The sequence below is a fragment of the Oreochromis niloticus genome, linkage group LG9, assembly GCF_001858045.2.
Source record: "Oreochromis niloticus isolate F11D_XX linkage group LG9, O_niloticus_UMD_NMBU, whole genome shotgun sequence".
NCBI classification, from domain to species: Eukaryota; Metazoa; Chordata; class Actinopteri; order Cichliformes; family Cichlidae; genus Oreochromis; species Oreochromis niloticus.
The window spans coordinates 15924189-15945373 of NC_031974.2; the positions used below are offsets into that span (position 1 = coordinate 15924189).

Below are 21185 nucleotides of genomic sequence, written 5' to 3' on the forward strand. Positions count from 1 at the left end.
CGCTGTCTCTCGTCCTGTCCGCTCGCAGCAGCTGGAATCCCGGTAGTGTCACGCTCGTGTCCGGAGTTAGCGGTGTTAGCCACGACTCCGTTAGCATCATGATGCTACATTGCCGGTACTCCCTCTGTGACCAGGTTAGCGACGTGAGCTCATCCATCTTATTGGGCAAAGATCTTACATTTCCAATAATTACAGAAGGAAGAGATGGTCGATAACGTCTCCTTCTCGGGCGACGGCGCTCCTTCCCAGCACGACACCCCCGTCTTTTCATCCTCAGCTCGCTGGGAATGTCGGGTCTGTCCGCCGGCAGTACAGCTGCAGGACGTAGCGCTAACAGCTGATCCTTAGTGTAAACAAAGGATCCCTGCTCTGGGTCCCCAGACACGGGTGAAAAAAGTAGAAAAAAACGGTAGAACATGGTTGCAGAGTCTAATTACTAATACGTTAGTTATAAAAAATTACAAGAAGAAAAAGATAAGAAAGAAAGAAACTCAGAATGAGCAGAGCTGCTGTAACAGGCTGCCGCACACGGGGGGCGCCAGAAGTGATGGTTTCCAACCATCGGGGATAGGTTGGAAACCCACCCTTTTTAAAGCTTGGTAACTCAAACAACCAAAAGCTGTATTAAGTTTTAACATCAACCATCATATTAAGGGTCAAGCTAAAACTTTAGACTCATTTATCACACCTTATAAGCTATTTGCCAGTAAAAGTATGTGTTTGCGTACTTTACTGTACTTCTGGTTTCGAGTGATTTGCAGTGATTCCTATTTACCATTTGGAGCTTTGCAGCAATATTTTAGACAACACTGAACTTCCCAACATTCTGGAGCATTTTGGGAAAAACCACTTTTCATCATGGGAACATGTCCATTACAAGCACAAGTCCATTTTCTAACTTTAAATGACTGACTTTACCAGAGCCAAGAAAACCGAGCGCTACTCCTTCTCGCCCACCCTCAGTAAATAAATTTGAGGGTAAATTGTGTGAAATCAATTGAATGAAGTTCTAAAAGCTTAAGAAAAGAACTCTAAGTAGCGTGGAGGCAAACTCTCATAATTATCAATCACATCCTGGTGAAATGATTGCATGTCTCCATTATTTGTGTCTCCGCAGAGATATTCACACTAGGAGGAAATGCTTTTGGAGCCGCTTGTCAGTTCCCTTTTAAGTTCCACAAGAAGTGGTACGCCGAATGCACTAAAGACGGTCGTACGGATGGACAGCTGTGGTGTGCCACAGAGAGAATTATGATAAAGTGGGATAATGGGGATTTTGTCCAGCCAGAGGTAAGGAATGAAAAATCTCTTTAACCTGAAAGATGGTTACAGATGATTCAGTCCACTTTGCATCTATAACATGAAGACAGAAATCCCTCCATGGTTACTTTTATCAAATCATGCACAAAAATATCACTTTTTATGAAGAATTCAGTGCTGCAGGCCTGTTTTCTGACCCTCTCTCACCTCTTCCTCTCATGGACTGTCAACACAGCACTTTCCTCTGTTTCCTCTTTTCACAGGCATAAGTTTCCCCTGGCACTGCTCTTAAACGGAGGCCGGAAAGCAACACCAAAATAAAGGGATCTCCCTTTACCAGACTGTTTTATAAAGTCAGAGTTGAGTCCCATCCAAGGCTGTAGATGATGTCTCTGAAATTACATACTTTACTTTCTTTCTTTAAGTTTTGAAATTCTTATTGATACTTTCTGTTCCTGTGTATCAGCTATTTCCAAAGTCAAGACTGCTGTGGCCCACTTAAAAACCACAGACTCCCATGGGGCCCACCCAATCCTTAATCTTTCTTCTAATCAAAATGCAAGAAAGATCAATGTATTTTCTTTAAAATGTAATTTAAAAAGCATAAACAACACAGGGTGTTGGCTATAAATTGCTAATGTTACCCAGTCACTGTTAAGTACTATAATATCACAAACTAACCACCTCTTATTACTAGTTTTAATTAACTTTTTATATAAATAAATACATTTATATACATATGTAATTGGATATACTGAATTTGTCTTATTACTGCAGCACCACCTGCAGTACCTTCACAGCCCACCAGGGGCACCTAACTCACACTTTGGGAATCACTGTTATATATAAACATTAGGAGTGCAACGATACACAAAATTCACGGTTCGGTTCGGTTCGATACTTTGGTGTCACGGTTCGATATTTTTTCGATACAAAAAAATGTTCATGCCTTTTTAATTTGTCATTTATTAAAATTATAAATATATATTTTAACTCAAAAGTACAGTTTTTAAATTTAATGTTGCTGAAACAAGAAAATAATAATAATAAAAAAATCTATCTGATCGAGAAATCACTCATCTTTGGAAAAGAAAGTTTATCACAGAGAAATGGCTCTTTCCAAAATAAAAGTTATACTATACGTTTCTTCTGGGGTATATTCTCAGCAGCATATTAAACATATCAGGTCCCCATAAGGAGAATCATGTGCTAACGGCTGTCTAAATGACTCGGGTAAAGTTTGTAGCATGCGTACTTGTTGTTTTTGTCTGCTTCCACTTGTCTTTGCACTAGGATGATGTCGGCGTAAATGTGCAGTCATATTCATTGTGTTCCCACTAGTGCTGTCAGCGTTAATCTTGTTAAAATGATGTAAACACCATAACGCGGTAAATCTCCCTTAACGAGTTACCGCGGATCGCCCCGTGCGTGAGGCTGGACGGTGTCAACACGTTAACGAGCTAACTGCGCTAACGCACTAGTTCCCGCCAATGTAATTGAGCATTGTGTGGCACATCCGACATACTGTTTTACTTTTGTCCATGACGCGCTTAGCATCAGGGTCATGCTTCACATGAAGACCAAAATAGTTCCAAACGCCAGATCTGAATGAGGGTGGGGGAGGCTCAATTTCGGGTAGCGTTGAGGCAGTTGCTATGTTGCAACGAGCTTAGCTTATGTCTCGCTAGCTTGCCCCCCCACCCCCACCCCACAAGAGCACACTGTGCTCAGTGGACCTGCACTCCACAGTGCAGCCTAGGCGGATAAGTTGAACACAGATCCACTGAGCTCTTAACACAGACAGCATCGTCAGAAGAAAAGTTGATAAAATAAATTAAAAATTTTGTGTTGTTCGACACATATGCGTACCGAAAGCACTGTATCGAACGGTTCAATATCGATACGAGTATTGTTGCACCCCTAATAAACGTCATCAAAATAGACATGTTTTAAATTCTAATAGCACCCAATCTTCAGTCCATATTCAAACCATTGAGGGTAATAAAAAACACTGAATCCCTCACTGTATACTAAAGTCAGGGAGCATTCAATTTAACTTCCTAATGTAAATCATTTCCAGCTGTGTAATAATTTATAGCTCTTTGTGTCTTTACCATGATCTAACATCCTCCAACTGGATCACTGACCCAGTCACAGGGGTTCAGTATCAGTTAAACGCACAGTAAGTGTTGACTTGGTGTCAGGCCAGGAAGAGCTGCCAGCTTGGATTTTGACAGTGGATGGCAGTGGAGCAATGGAAATCCTTTCAGATATTTAAACTGGACCCCAGGTTAGTAGGTCTTGGTATATGTCATGGAATTATGTGAGTTTTTTTTATACCTGGAGTACTTCTAAAGTACACCCTTTTATATTTAGCATTAACTAACCCGTGCTTCCCACAGGTCATCCATCCTCAAACCCTGGGCTAAACTGTGCAAACCTAAATGCTGCAAAGGCCTCAAAGTAGAAGAGCAGTGTGTGCAGCAAGAAACTTGGTTACATTTGTTGTAAAGGAAATACTACCAGTCTGTCCTACAATCGGGTAAATCTTAATTTATTATGAGTCCAAATCCTTACAATACAAACTTACAAAGAGTTTGTTCTTAGCCCTTTTGGTCTCTATCCACAGCCAAACAGCCTGGCTTTTGCCCCAATCACTGGGTTCACTATGCAGGAAACTGCTACTATCTGGTGAGGACTGCAGAGCTGTGGAGTAATGCTTTAGCTGCATGCCGCAAAGAAGGAGGAGATCTGGCCAGCATACATAACATAGAGGAGCAGAGCTTCATTATTTCTCAGTCTGGATACAGTAAGTGTGCAAGAAGATAACAACAAATAACAATTTCCTGCTACTGAAGTACTGAAATATCAGAAAGTAAGTACTCTATCGTGACATAGAATAGGCCTACCTATTACCGACCTTCCTATAAATTAAAAGAAATAATTTTACATTTCGAGAAAATATGAAACTAGCCTTGCGCTAATTAGCTTAGCATAGCATTAGCAAGGTTGTACAGTATGAGCTTTGTAACAACCTATACCTGGCAGCACCTGCAAACCAGACTAAATAAATAAATAAATACATTTGTGATGTTCATTAAACAGTGCTACTATAAAAACAGCCTGAAAGAGTAAGGAGACATATATGACCACTCTCCGTCTCTCTATATTTCAAACCTCAGTGCCAACAGATGTGCTCTGGATTGGCATGAATGACCAAAAGAACCAGATGCTCTTTGAATGGTCCGATCACTCACATGTCACTTTCACCCAGTAGCAGAGTGATGAGCCCTCTCATCTCACCAGCTTCCAAGAGGACTGTGTCCTGATTCACAGGAAGGTCTACGGTGTACATTTTAGGACATCGTCAGGTCTCAGGAAAAAAGTTGTCAGGTATCAGTCTCACACGAAAAACTGTCAGGTCTCAGACTCACATGGAAAATTGTCAGGTCTCAGACTCACATGGAAAATTGTCAGGTCTCAGACTCACATGGAAAATTGTCAGGTATCAGACTCACATGGAAAATTGTCAGGTCTCAGACTCACATGGAAAATTGTCAGGTATCAGACTCACATGGAAAATTGTCAGGTCTCAGACTCACATGGAAAATTGTCAGGTATCAGACTCACATGGAAAATTGTCAGGTCTCAGACTCACAATGAAAATTGTCAGGTCTCAGACTCACATGGAAAATTGTCAGGTATCAGACTCACATGGAAAATTGTCAGGTCTCAGACTCACATGGAAAATTGTCAGGTCTCAGACTCACACGAAAAATTGTCAGGTATCAGACTCACACGAAAAAATGTCAGGTCTCAGAACACGAGCTATCAGACAGAGAGAAAATCTTCCTGCAGGTGGCGCTGTTGTCACGTCCCACCAGTCACGGAGAAACTTGCGTATCTCTGTTCGGGAATAGCAGATAGAGCGTAGGCTCTGAGAGGAGGGCCAGCGTTTACGCTTCGAAAACACGACCGAGTGTTTTAACCTGACAGCCTGAGGTGTTCTTCAGTAAACTGGACTACCCGACAGAAGGACCCGAGGCTCCGCTGCACTGTTTCGGTAAGTTAAATGTGTTTTTAAGCTACTCCGTAACTACCGTCCTTAGCTAGGTCCTGAGACCCAGCTAGCTAAGATGTCATGGTTCGTTTAGCTAATCTGTGCAGGTGAATGCATTTACTAAAGAAATCAAGAGAAACGTCCCGGGCTACTCAGTCACTAATTACTGTTACTGTACTTTTATTATTATACTGTAAAAGCAACAGGCTGCATCCTGCTTCAGCTCCTGTGCAGAGCTGAATATTAAAGATGTGCAAACAACAGCATGTTTTCAGTCTCTTGCCACATCTGTAAAGACAGTAACATTTTTTTAAAAGCTTGTACTTCAGTAACTCCTCATTAATCAGGAACTATGGATTAAAGTACTGTAGTGTACTGTAATACTGAAAATAAATGTAAGAGAAGAACTTCAGATCCTGAGTGTGTGAGGAAAGAAAAATCAGCTTTATTTCAATTTTGAGGGATAAAATTTATATCTGAGTTTGATGAGTTTGTTCTCTTTGTGATTACAGGGGCTGCCCTCAGATTCAGACCTCAGCACCACCCAGTGACAGCAGACAGATCATCCAACATGTTAACTGCAAAATGAACTGATGAAAACAGTATAAAGGTTAAAGTAGTGAAAGCTGCAGCTTTATTGATAAAGTTAAAGACATGAAAACAAAAGGATTAATCACTCATGTAACTGTGTCACTATATATCAGCATTAACAGGACCTTAGTTTGTATCTCAGACCTGCACACCTTCCGTTTAAAACACTTGATGTACTCAGCTGCATGAAGAGCATATGAGATTTTGTGTAAGACAATTAAATAAAACCTGATGAAGGTCAAAGGTCATCATGTTGAATGTTGTAGTATGTTGAACTACAAACTTGTCATCTGGAATTCTTTCACAGTTTTTTGCAGATAAACTGATTCAGAGTTATTCATACCAGAGTAACCAGAAAGGATCATATATTTTTAAATATATAACTTTCTACAGGACTGAATATAATATCTTTATGTAAAAGTCTGGAGCCTCTCGGGAGTATCTGAGTATTTGTAACATTACACAAACCAAAGGTCTCATCACAGTGTTCATGAAATGCTGAGTTTATCCATCTACTGGGGCGGGTCTACGGAGGAGTGCTGAAGATTTCCCTGTGAGGGAGCTGCTGGTGAAGATCATGAGTCCCGCTTGATCAATGCGATGAGCTTCAGTCTTCCTGGTGTTTCTTAAATGATGCCTCTTTCAGTGGGTCAACAGAACATCTGGCACAGGACAGCTGTGATGAAAGAAAGGGAAGAAGTTTCTGCAAACCTCTGGACACAGGAAACCCAGCTTGGTCCTGGTGGTCTCTCTCACTAGTTTCTCTCCAGGGTGAATGTAGCTGTGGATATAATATGGACTCTATTATTAAATGAAAAGAACAAATTAGACTACACTACTGAAACGTTCTGCTGCTGTTTTTAAAGTTTCCATGTTACCAGGCTGTAGAGGGCTCTGAAGATTTAAACAGTTTTAGATCCATTACACTCACAGTCTTATGTTAAAATTTCAAAGGACAGCATTATATTTTTGATATTAACAGTAACTCTGGGCTTCTGTAGAGTGTGCAGCTGATCTCATCGCTGTCTAAAAATGGATAACAAAACCTAAGGAGTGCTGAATGCTTCAATAACAGGCTATTAGAGTAGCAGGTGTGTAGCATCGCTAACTAGCTAGCAACAAGCCTCCAACACAGCGCTTATGCTAGCGGCTAATCTAGCAAACAAATTAACAACAGAGTGATTTTAGAACTATAAGACGATAAACTGTGTGTCTTTTTTTATAACAGTGAAATGGTTGTATTTACCTTAATTAAACGAGTCGTCAGTCGCGGTAAACCAGCAAAAACACTCGAGCAGCCGGGCTACGTAAAAAGTGTAGGGGGGCGTGTTTGCGGTCACCAGCGGGTGTCACTACTCCAAATTTGCAAGATGGCAGCCTCCATGTGAGACTGAGACCTGACAATTTTCCATGTGAGTCTGAGACCTGACAATTTTCCATGTGAGTCTGATACCTGACAATTTTCCATGTGAGTCTGAGACCTGACATTTTTCCATGTGAGACTGAGACCTGACAATTTTTCGTGTGAGTCTGATACCTGACAATTTTCCATGTGAGTCTGATACCTGACAATTTTCCATGTGAGTCTGAGACCTGACAATTTTCCATGTGAGTCTGATACCTGACAGTTTTCCATGTGAGTCTGATACCTGACATTTTTCCATGTGAGACTGAGACCTGACAATTTTTCGTGTGAGTCTGATACCTGACAATTTTCCATGTGAGTCTGAGACCTGACAATTTTCCATGTGAGTCTGAGACCTGACATTTTTCCATGTGAGACTGAGACCTGACAATTTTTCGTGAGTCTGATACCTGACAATTTTCCATGTGAGTCTGAGACCTGACAATTTTCCATGTGAGTCTGAGACCTGACAATTTTCCATGTGAGTCTGAGACCTGACATTTTTCCATGTGAGACTGAGACCTGACAATTTTTCGTGTGAGTCTGAGACCTGACAATTTTCCATGTGAGTCTGAGACCTGACATTTTTTCGTGTGATTCTGAGACCTGACAATTTTCCATGTGAGTCTGAGACCTGACAATTTTCCATGTGAGTCTGAGACCTGACATTTTTTCGTGTGATTCTGAGACCTGACAATTTTCCATGTGAGTCTGAGACCTGACAATTTTCCATGTGAGTCTGAGACCTGACATTTTTTCGTGTGATTCTGAGACCTGACAATTTTTCGTGTGAGACTGATACCTGACAACTTTTTTCCTGAGACCTGACGATGTCCTAAAATGTACACCGTAAAGGTAGCACAAATTCTTGCAAAACAACAGTCAATATTGTTATACAGTTACTACTCTAAGACCCCTCTGCATTTCTTATACAGGATGGTAAGTGGGCAGATCACACGTGTGAGAAGTCCCATGGATATATGTGCAAGAAGAAGGCCTTGGCTAAACCAATTTGAGGCAGTCTAGCGGAAGTCAACGAAGGATGCAAGCTTGTGAGTTATGTCCTCTCCCTTAAATACAGGTGTAATTAACAGAAAAGCCTTTATTCATCATTTTTTTTCTCCTTTTTTTAGGGATCAATCAGGTTTGGTTCATACTGTTATAACATCAGAGCTGAGAAAAAAACCTTTGAAGAGGCAAAGCAGGCATGCTCAGGGGCTGGTGCGAACCTGGTGGATGTGTCTGATAGGCATATTTCATGTTTAGATGTTTTCGTAATAGTTCAAATACCAAATACCAGTTTTTAAAATATTACAGAGAATGACACTGAAAAACTTCTTTTTGTAACACTTTTTTGTTACATCAGTTTCAGTTATTTTTCTTTGTAGTATTATGAACTATTTTGCAGTACACATTTTCTGAGTATGCGTAGTATTGTCTGCTCCTTACTTTTAAAAAATTAAGATCTTTTGCATTAACCAGATAACAAACAAATTCAGGCTGTAATGTAACATACAATACTTCCTGTGGTTCGTGTAAATGCTACACAGTTATGTCCCAAAAATAATCACAATTATTTTGCTTACTATTGAGATCACAATTATTTGCCACAACTATTCACTGATTTAAAGATAAGTCTGCTTTCGCATCCATGTTACATGACTGCTAATGAGCAAATCTTTGCATCACAATAAAAAGACAAAAAAAAAAAAAGACTGTACCAGAACTGTGCCATTAATTGTACCTTGACTTGACTTGACAGAAAATAACTCTGAGTAGGGGAAACATATCTTTTGTTCGATAAGTTGACCCTTTCCCTGAAACCTTCATTACTCATTGTGTTTGTTTAGACAAATAAAATAATTGGTTAGTTATTTCATTGCATCTTTGTGAGCTGAAGGGATACACTGACACATTGTATGGTCCACTTTTATACGATGTTTGAGTTGACTTCCAGTTAGCAACCACTGCATTGTTTTCTCTTGGCATGCAGCTGTTATTCGCACTTGATTAACCTTTGCTTTTTGTTCTATTCTTGGACCATACATTTTCAATATTGTGCAATCATTTTCATTTACGTAATCATTAGAAGCTGAAATTAGATTAAAATTAGATTGATTGCACAGTCCTCCCTCATATCATGACTCATTACATGAACCATTAAAGTTAAGCCGTATATGGGTGTGGGGACCTTTGGATAACTAGGAAATGTGGTTAAACAGTTGTAAGGCAGGAAGTCATGCACACACACACACACACACACACCCAGTGTTTTAACCTTTTGTGACCATATGGGTGTTACAATGGGTGGTGCTTGTATTCACTGAATAAAAGGATGCAGGGAAAGCTGTTTCTTTGAAGTTGGAAAAGCTATATGTGGAAGGAAACCTAGGACAAACTGATGGCATAAGATGTAAGTACAACTCCTATGATCTCTTATGCAAAAAAAATTATTGTTCTAGCTTTTTTTTTTTATCAAGACATTATACAAAGTTATATACATTGTATGCATCTTACATGACATATTTTCTCAAACATTTCTTTTCCAAACATTTTAACTTTTCTTGTTAAGCAAAAGACAAATTAAAATACAAAAAACATCATACCAACACAAGAACAGAAAATTGAGAAAAATGAAGAAAAATGAAGAAAAAAAGTAAGTAACTTAGAAAAAATATTAAATAAATAAATAAAATAAAGTAAATAACAAAAATTAAAAAAAATAAAATGAAGCAATAAATAAATAAAAAAAATAGAAGGGGGGGGGGGGGGGTGCTTAAATCCTATGTCTACCTTAAAAAAGAGTAAATTTCAAATTCTTTTCAATCTAGTCGCAGGGTGGGTAAACTACTTTGTTCTCAATACTAAGGAAAGGATTTGAGATATTCCACAAAGGGTGACCACTTGTAGATAAATTTTGCAGAACTACCTTTCACTGTGAGTGAGATCTTCCCCACCCTCAAAAATGTCCAGACACTATTAAGCCATTGCGATGCAGATGGAAGCGTGGGATATTTCCAAAGAAGTAAAATACAACAACAAAAAGCCAAGTTCTCAATTTGCTGAGATATATTAAGAGGGGTCTTTGGAACTCGAAATATGACAATTAGAGGGTCTTCTCGGATCTGAATTCCAAAAACCCCTGAAAGTACGGAAAAGAAACCACTCCAAAATTTGTTCAAACTTGGACAGAAGAAAAACATAAGGCTTATGTTGCAGGGGGAAGTGTGACATCTGTCACATTGGTCTATAATTGAAGGAAAATTTTTAGATAAACGGGATTTTGAGAAATGGAGTCTGTTATTATTGCGCTAGCTTATGTGGTTGCCGTTCTGCAGGGATTTTGAAATAGTTACACAAAACGGAGCGTGCCTGCTCTGACCGGTCTTTTGGGGTTAAGGCAAGCATGTGTGTGTGGGTGCGCGTGTGTGTTTGACGCTTCCTGACACCATACAAGGCATGATTTCTTATCAATCTCTCCAGTCGCCCCCATAAGGAGTGTGAGCTTTCACAAACCAACGTGTATGTGCCATGCAGAAAAACTGAAGTCAACAGTTTGCACCTTATAAAAACAGGAACTTGTGGTTTCTAAATGTGCAATGGAAAAATAACAGCGAAAAAACAGCTTCCTTCATCTTATGCATGTTACAGAAGCTGCATCTAGAAATAATCAACTCTAACACCAGACCCCTTTGCTCATGACGGGAAATCTCTGCTACAGCCTCGTCCAACAGTAACTGCAAATTACACAAGGATAATGTTGCCCTGTTTGAATTTTGCTGTGGTCCTCTGTGTCTTTCAAGTCCTCTGCATCACCGCTGATATAGGTATGTAACACAGAAACATTTTTGTTGGCTAATACACTTGTGGTTTTATTTGAAAAACATATGCCATGTGAATGTGTTGCTGAATTTTCTTTTTGCTCTGCTCCAGACACAAGTAGCTTCCTGATTTTCAATGAAGAGCACAACAAGTGCATAAAGGTGGAGAGTGCCACGTCTATAACAGTGGATGATTGTAATCCTTATGCCAAAGATCAACAGTTCCGATGGGTCTCTGAGTCTCACCTCCTCAGTTTGTCCCTCAAGCTGTGTTTGGGTACTACAGCAATAGAAGACGGGGTGATAGTGCAGTTCATGAAATGTGATGAGAGCAATGACCTCCAGCATTGGCAGTGTAAGAACGATACCCTCTTTGGCCTAAAAGACCAGGACTTGCACTTAAACTGGGGTCACCGCCATGACGAAAGGGTTATGATACACAAAGGTTCAGGGACGTGGAGTCGCTGGAGGATATATGGCACTCAGGGAGACCTCTGTTCAAAGGGATATCAAGGTAGGAATGATGGGTACAAGAGCCTACAACAATAGCTAAACTTAAGTGTGCTCTAGCTTTGTAGAAAATTTAGAAATGTGTTTTAGAAGGTTCCTGAACACTGCATGCTTTAAAGTTTGTTGTTTTAGGACAGGGATAGGCAACCTTTCTGATGATGAGTGATATCTAAAATTTCCTCAGACATCAATGTGCCGTATGATTGCATTAGCAATAAATTTAATAACACTCTATATTAACAGTTACACACTATATAGAACAACTTTATAGAATTGTTTGCATATTTGTTTGCAGACGTTTGGCAGCTACCACCGAATAGTTATCAGCTGTTTTGAAACAAAAAAAAACACTTTTTAATCCATAACAAGAACAGTAAATGAACTGTACAACAGAAAATGCAAATGCTATTTATGGTCTCCTCACAACAATGATAAGAAAAAAAAAACTGGGCCAATATGGCATGTTTGTTAATACAGGGATGCACATGTTAATGTGATCTCTGGTCTCCCACTCAGAGATGGTAAACGGTAAATGGCCTGTATTTATATAGCGCCTTTACTAGTCCCTAAGGACCCCAAAGCGCTTTACATATCCAGTCATTCACCCACACATTCACACACTGGTGATGGCAAGCCACGTTGTAGCCACAGCCACCCTGGGGCGCACTGACAGAGGCGAGGCTGCCGGACACTGGCGCCACCGGGCCCTCTGACCACCACCAGTAGGCAACGGGTGAAGTGTCTTGCCCAAGGACACAACGACCGAGACTGTCTGAGCCGGGGCTCGAACCGACAACCTTCCGAGTACAAGGCGAACTCCCAACTCTTGAGCCACGATCGCACCAGAGACACAGGTCTTCAAGTGTCCAGTATTCAGACGGCTACGTGAGGACACTATTCATGTGAGAGAAAATCTGCTCACACAGATGTGTAGAACCAAATACTGTCAATAAGGCCTCTGCAATGTTCTGAAGACAGTTAACCTTGTCAGGTAGTGATGTCCAGCAGGTGAAAATGCAAGCTCCATGAACACGCACAGCTATGGATTCCATCTGCGTTCGTAGTTCTGCAAACTTTGACCCCCACAGAGTCGAGGTTTTCAGTTCAATCAGCTACATTTCGATGTCACATTAACTGGCATTAACTCAGCCAGTTAATGCCAGTTAATGCAGGACAAATCCAGCTGCTCATTAAAGCTTTCTGGTTTGATCAGAAAAGAAAACATTGGTTCATACGCCTGAAAGTCCCGAAAACACATTGTGAATTCTGTCTCGAGTCTATGGATGTATCCATGTATTTACGTGGTGCTGATGCTGCGCTGAGCAGACAGCTCCTGAAGCATTTGAAGTGTCGGAATGTGGAAATTTCAACATTGCTTGAAAAAACTGCCAGCTAGCAACGTCCATCTCACCAGTAGGCTAAGTTATTTTTAGCCAATTACAAGGTGAATCTGGTAGTTGGGGTTGTTAGCTAACATACCATCATTAAGAAGCGGCACAACTAATGTGTCTATGTGAGCTAATTTGCGATGTGCACCGCTGGCCCGGCCATTTATTTTTTAATGCACCTTCTCAGATTAATTCACTTCGTGTTGTGCCCAGGGCTGGACTGGGACAAAAAATCGTCCCGGGCATTTTGACTAGAGACCGGCCCACCAGGTATTATAGGAAAAGCCATAACATTCAATGTTCAGCTGTGATTATTCAGTAAGGACATCTCCTGGTTTCATCTTCATGTTTTTCCTCTCACCAGGATATCCAAACCGATATCATGACCAGCAGCTTTTACAGCTGTGGCTCCAGCAAACATCAACTGATACTAGAAATTAATATCAAATAAATTCTAACAACAGCTGATCATGCTTAAGTGTGCTGCTGTTGTTTAGCGCGACATCCGCTGGTTTCCTCTTTCTGGCACAAAGTGGGTGAAAAACAAACAAGAGAGACGGGACTTGCGTCAGAAAAGCTGATCATTGATCAGTTTCATGATTAAAATAGCAACGGGAGAGGAGGGAGGGGCAGTGAATGAGAGTAGAAGAGGCAGCTGACAGCGTAAAGATGCAGAATAACTCCAGCTTTGTGTCTTTTTCCATTCTAGCTGAAGTACGGGATGGGTGTTCCTTTTCATCCAGGGGTCGTACAGGTGCTTGAAATCCTTGAAAATTTTAATATTGTCTTTTCAAGGTTTGAAAAGTGCTTGAATTTCAGATGTGGTGCTTAAAAGTGCTTGAAAGTGTAAATGTATTTCATTGACCACAAATAACTATCTGATTGAATAGTTTTCTTATCAGATAGAGAAATAAAATGAGTCGCAAAATGTAAAAGCAAAATTTCCTCGCCTGTGCTGCCTTGCGTCTGTTTCAACGTGTGGCCCCGCCCCTCCCTCGGCCAGTCGGTGATGAGTGCCCTAACATACCTGTAGGTTGCTGTTTTAATGAGTGTTTGATGGAAAATGACAGTCGCATGATAGGTGAGTCCTAGTAAATAATTTTCCAGTACGTGTATGTTACACACACTATTTTTTAAAATTATGATTATTATTTTGCTAGCTATCAAACTCGCTGATTGAAATGCACTGAGTGTGATGCAGTATGGCAGTGCTATTGTGGAATATGCTGTGAACTTAGCTAACATTACTTAGCAGTAATATGAGTTAATTTACTCAACTGAAAGCTTTAAACATTAGTCCGATTCGTAACTAGCTAACTTAAGGCTTTCTGGTTAACCCTCTGGGGTCGACGGACCCAGAGTCTCCATTTCAACTTGGGTCAAACGTGTAGACTTCAAACTATATACCAGTTTTTAAATTGTGTTGATAGGCCACGTAAAACCGATGTTTTGTTTTCTGAATACAACAGTGGCGTTTACTCCGGGAAGAAATGGTAAAAATGGCGTTTTCTAAGGAGAGCGCTAGCAAACACGCTTTGCTTGTGAGTGAAAAAAGAAAAAGAAAAACACTCCTTCCCTATTGGTGGAAAAATTTACCATGTCGACCAATCAAAAAATGATATAGCAACATGTGGCATTTGGTTGTTTGGGAACAGGGGGAAGTTTTAGGAGTGACCGGAGAGAGAGAGAGCGAAAGAGAGAGAGAGAGTTTTGATATGTGAGAGATTTGTGACGTTTACCGTGTTTGGAGTCTCAAGTTAGTGTGTTGTGTTGTGTAGTTAGTGTGTAGTGTAGTCCAGGGGCGATTCTAGGATCAGAGCTTTGGGGGTGCTGAGCACCCAGAGAGCTGCCCAGCCAGGCAAAATAAACTTTACACGTCACGATGACACTTCTTCCCTGTCTCTGTCAGTCCCTGCATCCTTAAATGTCTCCAGTTGTCCCGAGTTCTCTATGACTGTCTCCTTGGTGCATTTAAACCCCTGTTCCTCCCTGTCCTCGTCGTCTGTTGTCTTCATCTCCGTTATCAGTCATTATAATTTTAACATCTCTGTGCAAGTCTGCAAATTTCTTTATTAAATCATAAGATTCTTAAATTCATCAAGTCTCTCTCTGCCTGGGTCCTCGTCACAAAACATGACATCACTGTTTTGTACATTTTAACACAATTTAATCCCCACATTTGTGAAAGAAAAACAAAACACTTTTTTGAAAAGTCTGTAACAAAACCATCAAATCTGATAAAGTTTATTTAAATGCTGCAAAAGAAGAATGGATTGGAATAAAAAAAAACATATCCTAACCTTAATTACTGGGGGAGAATAATGAATGATGCTCATAGTGAGTAAAACGTAAACTGAGTGCATTTTTTGGACAGAGATTCACTTTTAATGAGTATGTATAATATAATACAGATACATAAAAAATACTTTCAAAACAGAATAAGTTATTACGAATAAATTATTACAAAATATTAATAAAAAAATATAAAAATGGAGGCAACTTTGCCTGTGGTAGAATGTATACAATGTATGAAAAAATCTTTACTGCAGATACTAATTTGACTAATTTAATAATACTAATTTTGTGTTGTAAGATTTGTGAGTTTCATGCTTTCATAGTGGTACTTGGGAGAGCTTGACATTTTCTCAGGTGGTACACACTGTAAAAAGTTTGAGAAACACTGATAAGGTAATTTATGTGTGCTTTTGGAAAACATTTAAAGCTGCAGTACAGAATCTTTGAAACAAGCTAGCTTAAAACATTTTTAGAATATAAACAGAGCACTCTGCTTCTCTTTACAGCTCCTCACTCCACCAGGGCTCTGTTTGGCACTTTCTGATAGTGTGCAAATGTGATGTACATACTGCGGCAGTCATACAGACAACTGGATGGTCCAAAAGTTGGCCTACCTATTATTGGCTGAGGTTTTAGTAGAGTTGTGGCTGAACCACATAAAAATATATCATGAATTTTAATCTCCCCAATCAATGATAATGTTATGTTGGAACGCAACTTCCTGATTGTATGAGTAAAATCAGTTTTTTCTCTTTGTCAGTTTAACAGTTTCTGTTGTGCCTGTCACTGTTCCCTGTCTGTTTTCTTACCTGGTTCTTCCTGACCTTGTGCTTTCTCCTCACGTTCCCCTCTTTCCTCTCTCCCTCTTTGGAATGACAATCATACACAAATAGATTGTATTCAATTAGATGAAAAAATTACATTAATATGAAAAAAATACTATTAAGACCACCTGGCTGTCTCTCTGTACACAAACACACACACACACACACACACACACACACACACACAAGTAAAACAAGTTTTCAACACTGCAGGTTACCTGGGTATAATGTTTTTCGGCTAAAAAGAAACATGGTCTGATACCTACCTAACTATATAAAGAGTAACTACAGATTAAATGTAGCTAATATGTCCTGTTTTCAGCCAGGCACTTACACCTCCGCTCTGCTGCGTCTCAGAGTAGGGGAGAGGCGAGCTGGAACAAACCATTTTGGGAGGGGGGGGGGGGTTTATCTATACTTTTGTTGTTGAAATGTTACATCTCAACCAAGTACTGTATGCTTTTTATATTTTTAGTATTTTTGGGGGTGCTGAAGCACCCCAAAAATGGGCTAAAATCGCCCCTGGTGTAGTCGTTGTTTTGTTTTGTGTGTCAGTTCTACTAGTGAATGTCACAGTTGCTGCAAAAAAGCCACCAAAGGCAGACTGCAGTGTAAACGCTGAGTGACACACCTGCTGTCAGACCTGCAGGATTTATCCCTGTGCTGTTCTCCTCTGTCTTAGAGTGGACACAAACTATTTTTTGGAGTTGCATAAATAATTTGTGTGCCTTCTTATTTGATGCAGAAGACCCGATTGTTCTGTAAATAGTTTGAAATGGTTATATAAAAAAACGTCTGAGCCTTGGCTGCATTTTTAGGTAAATAGTACCATATAACTTTGTTGTTTGCAAAACTTGTGCATATTTTTAAAAAATGTCCAATTTCTATTTGCATTTCAAGTTATGAAAATGATTCCTTAAACATGCTTGTGGTATTTACAGTCAAAAATATCACTTTCTACTCGTATTTTAAATTTTGTCTGAATTTAGATAAATTGTGCTGATACAGTATGTCAAAATGAGAAAATAACAGATTGGCAAGATCAACATTTTTTAAAGGTGAAATATAAAGGCCAAATCAAAAGTAGTCAAAAACGGCCAATTATACCCTGGACCCCAGAGGGTTAAAGGCTAAAAGCAAAGTTGTCACCAAATACTGTTTATATTTGTGTGTATTGCTGCAGCTTTTTTGAGTATTAACTTTGTGCCTTTGGGTGAAATAATGGTAATACGAGGGACCGATCCACATGGTCACAAAGAATAGCCACTTGTTTCTGTGCTACCAAAGTTCCCCGGCTTTCATTCAAAATGTGTTTATCGTCAGCACCTACACATTAAACTACTTAAACATTATAAATGTCTTCAAGCTCACACTGAGGCCTGTGGGGCACTATCAGCCACTGAGACAGTAGACATATTTATATGTGTATTTATATATGAATATTTCATACTTTAAGGCTGCCTGTTTATTTTAGGGAGATGAACAAAATACAGTGGAATTGTACATGGTAATATCACGGATAATAAATTAAATAGATTTTAAGCAAATGCTTGTGCATTCTTAAAGTCTTATATGTTGAATTGAAGTGAACTATGTTATCTGTTCGAAGCCTCTCCCAGTCAGTGCTGTTCTCCATGCCTGTCTGACTGTACATGATGTTAGCACAAACACTTTAAAGGTGATCATTTAGCAATAATATAGACAGCAATGTAGTTAGCCATAAAACAGTTTTATTGGGAATTAACTTAAAAAACAAACATCTGTCTTCTATTTTTTGTCACACAGGAAAGAAGTATCAGTATCTGATGATAAGACTTATTTATTTCTCTTTTGGGGGGGGGGGTTCAACAGGAGAAGAATATCTCTAACAAGTTGATTTGTTCACATTTTCACATCTTAATTTTTAAGTGAAATGTGCATTTTGAGTTTATACACAATGTATATAAGGCGACCGTTTTCTTTTGCAGTATTTTTGTGTGGTGCGTTTTTCTATGTCTTAACAAAAGGGGAACAAAGGTGTTTAAGTTCACCTAGGATTATTTATTTTAATTTTCACATGGTCTTACTTAGGTGATGCCAATTGAAACATGCATTCTTTTTTTTCTTTTTTTTTTGGCAGGGCTGGGGGATGTGCTGGAAAAGCTTGAAAAGGGACCTTGAAAGTGCTTAAAAAGTGCTTGAATTTGACCCTGAAAAAGGCGTATGAACCCTGTCATCTCAATACGAAACCCGTCATATTTTCTCTGAATACAGGACGATTCCATTTTTTACGGGACGGTTGGAAACTCTACTAACTAACCTTATGAATAAAATAAAGTTTACTATTAGTAACATCATAGCACCCACCCAGCCGTATAGACACTTCGTCATGCTAGCTAGTACGCAGTACGAGTTATTGTAACTGACTGTAAAAAGTCAGCACAACGAAAATAAACTCCACCTAAACTTGGTTTATATCTGACCCAGATAGACTGCAGGTCATAACTTCTTACCTGAAGTTCAGTTCACCTGACACTTGGACTGGCGGCCGCCTCGGGTCCCCTCCTCCTGCCTCCCCTTTCCCTCATCCACCTGCTGGCCTCTGTTAGCTCCGCCATAGCCACCACCAAACAACTGAGTTATTTTTACACATCGGCCAGCATCTGGCCAATCCACCAACTTTCATTGTTTATTGTTTAAAAAAAAAAAAAAAAAAAAAAATCATTGGCCATAAAAACTAAAAATCACCATTTGCCCGGTGGGCCAATGGCCAGTCCAGCTATGGTCGTGCCATCATTTAACCCTTCGCGTGCCATGCGTGCCCAGGGTTATTGACCCCTGCATTAGAGGAAACAAATAGCACTGATTTGTGTATTAAAATAGCAGCACCACAGGCTTTGGATTTGAATGTAGAGTGATACAGTTGACCTGGGTTTTTAGGTGTGTTTCTTGTAAAAACACAATCTGGGTGCCCAAAAATTGCAAATGATGGAGAACCTTGCTCCTTTTAATAGGCTGGTTCAGACCTTTATAATTCCAGCTACAGAGCTTAAACGAGTGACCTGCTTGTTGGTTATTAATATTTAGTTGCAATACCATGTTAGAACTAAGATTAAAATAGAACAGAAGCTGACCTGTGAAAAGCACCTAAAGACCAAAATAAGTGTACAGAACAGTACAACATAAAAAAAAGAAAACACCCAAACTTCCCCCTAAATGCTGAAGCATCTTCCTCCAAACAAACCCCTGAGCACTTCCTCCCAACCATCCGAAGTCCCAGCTGAGTTCAAGCTCCTTACAATACAAGGCAGAGACAAATCAAGCCTTGTATTAAAATTTAGTAGGACAAGACACATTCTATAAATCAAGTTTACCTCAAATAAACATAAGTATGTTACTAAAGAAAAATTCACAAAAATTAACCAAGATAAACATATCAGCCTAATGGGCTAAGACACTTATGTGTCTTGAGAGGCAGGGCCCCCCAGGATCTTATTGGCAAAGTCAGTGGCAGACGCAGGGTCAGTAAACTTACGTACAACTCCATCTGGAAGTGTCACCCTCAGTTCTGCAGGATAGAACAGGCCGAACTTGATCCCAGGACAAGAGTGCAGAAGGCGCTTGACACTAGTGAACTGTGAAAGTTTTTAGCCACTGCAGATGCGAAGTCTGGAAAAATGGAGATCTTTCTGCTCTGGTAAAATAGAGGAGAGTTTGCCCCTGCATGACATAGCAGCTGTTCCTTGACATGGAAGTAGTGGACTCTAATGAGCAGTGGGCGAAAAGGCGCTCCACCTCTGGGCTTTGGTCCAAGGGATCCGTGAAGCTGATCCAGTAGAGGTGCTTCATTCAGTTTTGAATCTTGCAAAAGATGGGAAATAAACTCCCTAGGGTTAGATGTCTCCGACCCCTCGAGGATGCCAATAAGACGAATATTATTGCGCCTTGACCTTCCTTCTAAATCCTCACATTTGGCTTGCAGTTGTCTGGCCTCCTCCCTTAGGACACTTACAGCAGATTGAACATAAGTCAGGTCGTCACTGCAAGTTGTAGCTGAAAGCTCCAAATCTTTAATGGTGGTCCCATGAGCATTAACGGTGGCCTGTAAGGTGGTTATTGCAGCTTTAAACTCAGCCTTCACAGATGATATTTCTGACCGCAGTGTATGAGTAACTATCAATCTTGCAGTGAAGCTTGTCGCAGATACCCTGTTTCAAAACCTCCAATGCTCTGGTAAATGTGACTTCCCTGAGCGGTGCACCCGCACCCTGCTCGTAGTTACCCTCCGTAATAGCCGTGTCCCATAGACAGTCGTGTCCCAGCTCCGGGCTCTGTGAACCACCCGCATCAGCTTGGCCCCATTTTCTCCATTGCTCCCTCTTATCTCCCATTGTGCAAAGGAGGCAAATGGTGGATCTTTTAGTGAAAGAACTTGATTGTCCTCACGCGGCCCACCCGTAGTCCTTACTGATGTAAGAATGCAAGGGAAGCCGTTGCTCATGGAGCCAGATATGTAAGGGAAAGGCCATGACGATAGCAAAACCGGACACTACTGCTGCAGCTACAACAGCCAAACAGGAAGGAAACTCTGAGGCCTCAGATGCAGCCTATCTCAAGCGGCAACACCTGCGGACATGCACAGAAGGGACAGCGTGCTCACCTTCAATAGCAGGAAGGGGGGGTGGTTGGTATACCAAAGACGCCTATAAAGGGGACCTGCCCGTGGCAGAGAAGGTGTGGCAGTTATGAGCGTACTCAATCCAAAGCAGTTGCTCACTCCAGGTGGTCTGGATGTGGGAAGCCACGCAGCGCAGAGCGGCCTCAAGCTCCTGGTTTGCCCGTTCTGTCTGCCCATTACTCTGGGGATGGAAACCAGAGTCTGAAGACATGCTTGGTGAGGAGCCGACCCGTCTCCAGGGCCGTGGGGAGATTGGGATGAAATGGGCTGCCTTGGAGAAACAATCAACAATGGTTAAAATAACTGTGTTACCTGCAGATGGTATCAAGCCTGTGATGAAGGGCAAAGAAAGGTGTGAACATGGCCAGCCTAGC

At 40.5% G+C, this 21185-nt stretch overlaps 1 protein-coding gene across 5 annotated transcripts in view; it reads left to right on the forward strand.

The window, feature by feature from the left end:
• The first annotated feature begins 3980 nt into the window (after window positions 1-3980).
• Window positions 3981-21185, forward strand: part of LOC106098848 (macrophage mannose receptor 1) — a 35799-nt gene continuing 18594 nt past the window's right edge. The window contains exons 1-5 of one of the 5 annotated variants that reach the window (XM_025910224.1): window positions 3981-4069; window positions 8252-8368; window positions 8450-8460; window positions 10968-11143; window positions 11250-11651. In XM_025910224.1, the coding sequence (XP_025766009.1) occupies window positions 11074-11143; window positions 11250-11651 (472 nt within the window). In that variant the 5' untranslated portion in view covers window positions 3981-4069; window positions 8252-8368; window positions 8450-8460; window positions 10968-11073. Of the gene's footprint in view, window positions 4070-7261; window positions 7324-7868; window positions 7882-8251; window positions 8369-8449; window positions 8461-9647; window positions 9730-10967; window positions 11144-11249; window positions 11652-13900; window positions 14117-21185 lie in introns of those variants that run through there. The other 4 variants (XM_019363079.2, XM_019363080.1, XM_019363084.2 and 1 more) reach the window with 4 other exon arrangements.